This window comes from Beta vulgaris, chromosome 2, assembly GCF_026745355.1.
Source record: "Beta vulgaris subsp. vulgaris cultivar EL10 chromosome 2, EL10.2, whole genome shotgun sequence".
Lineage (NCBI taxonomy): Eukaryota > Viridiplantae > Streptophyta > Magnoliopsida > Caryophyllales > Amaranthaceae > Beta > Beta vulgaris.
Genome location: NC_079203.1, coordinates 20771965 through 20779517, shown reverse-complemented (window position 1 = coordinate 20779517; position 7553 = coordinate 20771965). Strand labels below are relative to the sequence as shown.

Here is a 7553-nt window from a genome sequence, read left to right as displayed (position 1 = left end):
GTTTTGAATTGAGTTTCGAATAGTGTAAAATTGATGAATTATTTTCAAGAATTTTTAAGTTGAGTTGTTTATATTCTTTCACTTTTTCAATTCTTTCACATCATCACTCTTCAAAACACATGAGACATGACAAACCAAATTGTCTAATGTTAGTAGTTCAAATTACTAATTTTCAATTACATTCATATTTACGTCATCTTTTGTTGTATGTATTTTTTAAACAGGAAAGTATTACAAAGACTTACACTTACAAGTCATATTTGGCCCTGCTATCAAAAAAGGTGTGTCCTCACAAATCACAATACAATCTATTTAAGAACATGTTCACATAATGTCATCATTTCATCGTAATTGGTTAGGGAACACATGATTTTCTTTTATCCCTTGTATGAATTAAGATTAGAGAAAACAATCCCATATCTTTGCCTTCTGTGAATCTCATATCACATCGATTTCTATCTTTACTTCTTTAATTTGGACCTAATATTTATTTTGGAAAAATCAGACATTAATTTGGACCTAATATTTTGATTTTTCAAAAACAAAAATATAATCATGTGTAGTATATATTGGTAAATTCATCCCAATACATAAATTTATAGTTACAAATTTTTTAAAAATTTTACTTAAAAGGGATGAAAAATATTAAAGATTAAAAACTATCTTAAAAACTGTGCAAAAACTATATACCAACTAAAAGACAACGGGAGTACTATCTCTATTACATAAGGGAAGGGGGGAGCAACGGTGTCCTCTTTTGAACTGACTATTTTACCCCCCTTCTCTTCCTAAATTACAAAAGGAATCTCAATCCAACATGGGGGTCAAACAAAGCCATCGAAATTAATTTTCAACAATCACTCAGAAATCACTTATATGAGGAAACTTTACAAATCACTCATAGAATTGAGAAAATCACGTTGTAAAAATCACGCAAATCACTCAAATGATCAGGAAACTTTACAAAAACTAAAAATTAACTTACAAGCAAAACTAATATACTAGGACGTCAATACATACAAAAACATTCACAAAATTCACTTACAAATCATTGTTCTCAATAACCATTCACAATTACATACTCACAAAAATTATCTATAAACACAAATCTGAGAAAAACATAATGACAGTGATATCACACATTCGTCCATCGATGATTTGCGAACTTTCAAACAGGTACATAATTCTTTTAATCTTCAAAGTTATTTCACATTAGTCGACTGTTATGTAGTTGAAAAAATGGAGATAATAGCAATTAGTTGAAGAGGGCTTTTATATAATTAAACTTAAATTTGATTCATTTTCATATAAAATCAGAAAACAAGATGTGTATGAAATTTGATTCATTTATGACACATTTAGTTCTTTTTTTAAAAACTTCCAATATAAAATTTTTGCCCAAAATTTTTGCAAAATATCCATGTTCAGAAATAAATTTTGAAAAACAAAACAACATCAAACCTTTTTGCGAACAACTTTTGCAAAAACCATTTTCAGAAAAAAAAATTACATTAATTTGCGAAAATTTAAGATTGTGTATGAAAATTTTAAAATTTCATTTCAATATATAATTGAACTCAAAGTGTTAAAATTTAGAAAAGGAGAAAAATTAAAAATGCCCATTTCATGCGAAATCAGATTGTTATGAAAAATTAAAATTTCATTTCAATTATAATTGAAACTCAAAGTGTTACATTTAGAAAAGGAGAAAAATTAAACTGACCATTTCATGCAAAATCAGATTGTGTATGAAAATTTTAAATTTCATTTCAAATATAATTGAAACTCAAAGTGTGAACATTTAGAAAAGGAGAAAAATTACTCTACACCGATTTAAGTGGCAAATAAGTATATGGACCAACTGTTCCTGGTTAACAAGCAAGATTTTTTTTAAAAAAAATCCTCCTAAATTAAATCAGACAGGCAGTGCACAAGTTTTATTGCTCAAAATAAAAATAACCCAAACCAACCCATTATGATTCATTTGGATGTAATATCCTCTCACGCATCGCGTGCACAAAAGGCTAGTTTAATAAAAGCTAAGGTCTTACTATTCAGTGCAATACTTGAATATGCATGTTTTATCTAACACAATTTTTTCTTTCATTTTGAAGGGTACAAAAGTTCAAGCTGTGATTTTTGGTGCTGATGTCGTGTTGTTTACGAACACTCTTAAACTTCTACACAATTTACGGAAAATATGCTAAAAAAGTTTTCACGCTTAACCCAATCTCCTTGATGAAAAAACAAGATGAGGTATGAGCTCTTTAACTATTTCTCATGTCAAAACACAGTTCCTGTTTGTTTCCATGATAAATTACTTCCACCTTTCAGCTTTGTTATTCCCTAACATAATTCTACTATTGAACCAACTTACCATATTCTTCCACTTACATGACGCAGATTTTGATATCTCCTCTTATGACATACCAATGGACAAAAAGCAATACATATTTCTCGTAAAATGCAACAAACGTGCACCCTCAGAACTGAAGTTCAATGTTGTATCTGTCGCTGACATCAACGAAGTAACTTGTTGAAGCTTCAAAGACATAGCAATGTAGATAACCAGTACATCTCTAAATACTTGAAACTTTTAGAGTTTTTGTAGTATCTTGACACTTGGCCTCATAGTTTTATGCGCATATATAGTATGGACAAATAAACGCAGGTGAAGCCAACTTTGAAGATGCAAGTTCCAGCAAGAAGACTTGAAAGAGATAGCAAAGTATATAACCAGTACAACTCTGAGTACTTGAAACTTTCAGAGTTTTTGTAACATCGTAGCACTTAGATGACTTCATAGTTTTGAAGATGCAAACATTAGCAAGATAATGTTATCTTGCTAAAATATTTTTGGCATGTATATAACATGTATATATTAAAATTTCTGTATGTTCCTCTACACATAACTCTACTTCCCAACATTTTCTATTTTCAGATACTTACAATATTATATTCACAAATAACACCACCCATAACGACCCCGTGCAGGATGCACGGGCATAATGACAAGAAATCAAGCTCCATCACTTCCTTTGCATAAAGGAAAAGCTACAACAACCCATTATACATCTTTTGAAAAAGGTACTACAATATATGGTGAAGTATTAAGTTGTTATATTAATGTACATGAATTATTTGATAGGTATATAGTAACCGTGATAATTTTTATAACAATAGGTTCTTGCTCTAAAGATGGAGGTCCTTGCATATATACGATTCCTTATTTTGATTCTCAACACTTGATAGGTATCATTCGTAACATAATTTCATTTACAAACCAAAAAAAAAGTATCTAAAACGGACATATATATGTAGGTGTACCCGTTAACAACCAAAATTCATCAACTCCTACTCTGCAAATCGCCGAAATACTACCTCAAGTAGAGCCATGCATTTACTGTGGAGCCAAGAGATTTTATCATGAGCCTAAACACTTTTGTTGTGACGATGGTAACATATCACTAGCTTCGAACAATGTTCCTGAAAAACTTTACACCTTATATACATCTAATTCAGAAGAAAGCAAATCATTTCACAAATATTCACGTACTTATAACAATTCATTTGCGTTCACCTCCTTTGGTGTTATATATGATAAAGAATTGTGTAAAAGAAACAAAGGAATATACACTTTCAGAGTTCAAGGACAAGTCTATCACTTTATCAATAAACTACTTCCAACTGATAATGAACCAAATTATTTACAGCTGTATTTTTATGATACAGATAATGAGATCGACAATAAACTAAAAGTGTTGGAAAAAAATGAATGCTAAAATCGTGAACGAACTTATGCAGTGCTTAGATGTCAATCCTTACTCCAACTTCTTCAGAAGTCTAAAAGATATTCCAAATTTAGAAGACCAAAAAGTTATCATAAGATCTGATCCAACTTTATACCAACGAACATTTAACGCTCCAACAACATCACAAGTAGCTGCAATATGGATTGAAAATGATGAATCAACTGAACTTAAAGAACGAGACATTGTTGTATATAGTCATAGTGGTGAAAGTCACAGAGTGAAATATTATTATGGTTGTTATGACCCACTACAATACCCATTATTATTTCCTTTTGGAGATATTGGATGGCACAAAGGCATAGAAAAGATAAATAAAAAAAAGAGGAGATTCACATTGTCACGATAATTTACGAAATGATTACAATGAGATTATCTCTTCTGAAATACTTTTTCAAAGGGAAGAAAGAGGTACGTCTAATCAACATCATTGTAATAAACTTATTTCCGCTTCTCCTAGGTATTTTTAATTATACCATATATGGTTTCTTTTTCTGCAGTGCTTAATAAAGGAAAGAAAACAAGGAACACCGTATCATGTAGGGAATACTACTGTTATAAATTCCAAATTCGGCCTTTTAAAAAGGAAATTATCCTACACTCTCGACGTCTATTACAACAACTAGCTGTTGACATGTACATAAAACTAGAAACATCTCGACTAGATTATTTTAGAAACCGTCAAGAAGAAATTCGAGCAGAATTATACCAAGGCATTATTGATAGTGTTTCTATAGGTGAGAATCGTGGTTCAAAAGTCGGAAAAAGAATAATTCTACCTGCTTCATTTACTGGTGGCCCCAGAGATACGCGTCGCCGATATATTGATGCTATGACCTTAGTTCAAAGATTTGGTAAACCTGACATATTTCTCACTATGACTTGTAATCCTAATTGGTTTGAAATACAACAAGAATTGCGTTTTGGAGAACAAGCACAAGATAGGCCTGATCTTGTAGCAAGAATTTTTAAAGCAAAACTTGAGAAGTTAAAATTCTATTTATTCAAAAAACATATTCTCGGAAAAGTAAGTGCTCATGTGTATGTAGTTGAATTCCAAAAAAGAGGATTACCACATGCTCATTTTCTCATAATTTTACAACCTACATATAAATTAACTTCCCTTGAATCATACGACAAAATTGTATGTGTTGAACTCCCAAACAAGGAACAAAACCCTCACTTACATTCACGTGTTGCTAAACATATGATACATGGCCCATGTGGCTTATTAAACAAAGCAAATGTTTGTATGACGAAAGAAGGTCACTGCAAAAACAAATATCCCAAAGATTTTTTTGCTATAACAACTCATGGAGAAAATTCATACCCTAGGTATAGAAGACGAAATGATGGTCAACTTGTGAAAGTTCGAGGTGCTAAATTAGATAATAGATGGGTCATTCCTTATAACCCTTTTTTATTGGCAACATTTGATTGTCATGTTAATGTTGAAATATGCTCAACAATTAGTGCTGTGAAATACATGTATAAATATGTATACAAAGGATATGATTGAGTACCGTTTAATTTACTATCCCAACAAGATAAAACTGAGATAAATGAGATTGACGCATTTCAATCAGCAAGGTGGATTTCTGCTCCAGAGGCTATGTGGAGGATCTATGAATTCGTTTTATATGAAATTCATCCCCCATCATTAATTTACAACTACATCTTGAAGATAGATAATTTATCACATTCACTAAATACACTAATCTAAATAGCATTATAAATACCGATTGTTCCTCAAAAACAATGCTAACAGAATATTTCGCTATGAACAAAATTGATTTAAATGCAAGTAAATTGCTATACGAAGACTTCCCTGAGTTTTATGTATGGGATAAAAAAAACAAAACATGGAATCTTAGAAAAGAACGAAATGTTGTAGGCCGAGTTGTAACTGCTAATCCAATAGAATGTGAAAGATACTATTTGCGCTTATTATTAAACCACATTAAGGGTGCCACTTCTTTTAAGGCTTTAAAACCATTAACAGAAAAGAAACATCCTCATTTCAAGAAGCTGCCTTACTAGATGGATTGTTAGAGACAGACACTTATATTGAGCAATGTCTTGAAGAAGCTTCTCTATTTCAGATGCCATACTCATTAAGAATGCTTTTTGCTACATTACTAGCATATTGTAATCCAAGTAATCCAAAAGCCTTATGGAACAAGTTCGAACATAAATTTAGTGAAGATTTTAAATACGCCAATTTACCAAAAGAAACTATAAGAATAAAGGTTCTCCAAAGTATTAATTCCATATTAGAATCAATGGGAAAAGACATAAACAATTACCCTTTAATAGATGGAACTATCAATTTACAAGAAAATCTGAAAACCATTAAAGAATTAGAAGATGAAACGAATATCAAAATGTCTGAAGAAGATCTGCTTTCGGTGTCCAAACTAAATAAGAACAAAAATATACATGACACCATAATGGCAAAAGTACTATACAACCAACCTGGAGCCTTCTTTATCGATGGCCCAGGAGGAACAGGAAAAACTTCTCTATATACTGCCCTATTAGCTACTTTGCGATCACAACATTTTATAGCTTTAGCATCAGCAACATCTGGAATTGCTGCATCAAATATGCTTGTGGCAAGAACTTGTCATTCACGATTTAAATTGCCACTTGACATCGATAACACAACAACTTGTGACATAAGCAAACAAAGCAATACCGCAAAGCTTCTCAAAGCTGCGAAATTAATTATATGGGATGAGGCTTCTATGGCCAAACGACAAGCTATTGAAGCAGTTGATAAAATGCTAAAAGATATCGTGGAAACTGATCTACCTTTTGGTGGTAAAGTTATTGTATTTGGTGGTGATTTCCGGCAAGTTCTACTCGTCGTTCCAAAAAAAAGAAGAGAAGAACAAATCGATGCAAGTTTAGTAAGATGTAAAATTTGGCCCACATTACAAAAGATCAAATTATGTGAAAATATGCGTGCTAAATCTGATCCACAATTTTGTGAATTCCTTTTAAGAATAGGAAACGGAACCGAACCACAAACAATAAATGACATAGTTAAACTCCCACCTTCAATGATTGTTCTGTATATTGACGAGACAACTTCTCTAAACACGCTAATAAAGAGTGTTTTCGTAGATCTAAACATGGCTGCAATAAATCCAAATGCTATTACAAAACTTGCCATTTTAACTCCAAAAAAACAATCCGTAGATGATATTAATAAGATTCTCATAGACAAATTTCCAGGTAATGCTATAATATATCATAGCTTCGATAAAACTATTGATCTAATAGCACAAGAACATCATGAAGACTTTTTAAATAGTTTGACATTAAATGGTCTGCCTCCTCAGACCCTTGTATTAAAACCTAATTGTCCTGTAATCTTGCTAAGAAACATAGACCCCTCAAAAGGTCTTTGCAACGGCACGCGTTTAATATGTCGTCGCTTAGATAAAATTGTAATTGACGCTGAAATTGTTGTTGGATATCACCGTGGTAAAAGAGTTTTCATACCAAAGGATTCCTTTACAACCTTCCAAAAGTGATAAGTTTCCCATACCCTTTAGAAGAACACGATTCCCAATACACTTGTGTTTTGCTATGTCTATTAATAAAGCTCAAGGTCAAACTCTTGAAAAAGTCGGGATATATTTACCCCAACCAGTTTTCTCACATGGACAACTATATGTAGCATTATCAAGAGCTAAGACTACAAAAGCCGTTAAAATTCTAATTAAACCCCATTCA

The 7553-nt window shown here is 31.7% G+C and overlaps 1 protein-coding gene across 1 annotated transcript; it reads left to right on the top strand.

Annotated features, from left to right (window-relative positions):
• The first annotated feature begins 6091 nt into the window (after positions 1-6091).
• On the top strand, positions 6092-7351 carry LOC104887074 (uncharacterized). The gene has a single exon (XM_010671661.1). It carries the CDS (start codon positions 6092-6094, stop codon positions 7349-7351), a length of 1260 nt encoding a protein of 419 aa, XP_010669963.1.
• Positions 7352-7553: the final 202 nt, after the last annotated feature.

Coding starts and splice junctions, on each gene's coding strand:
- LOC104887074 (XM_010671661.1), top strand. CDS start 6,092: ATGGGAAAAGACATAAACAATTACCCTTTAATAGATGGAACTATCAAT.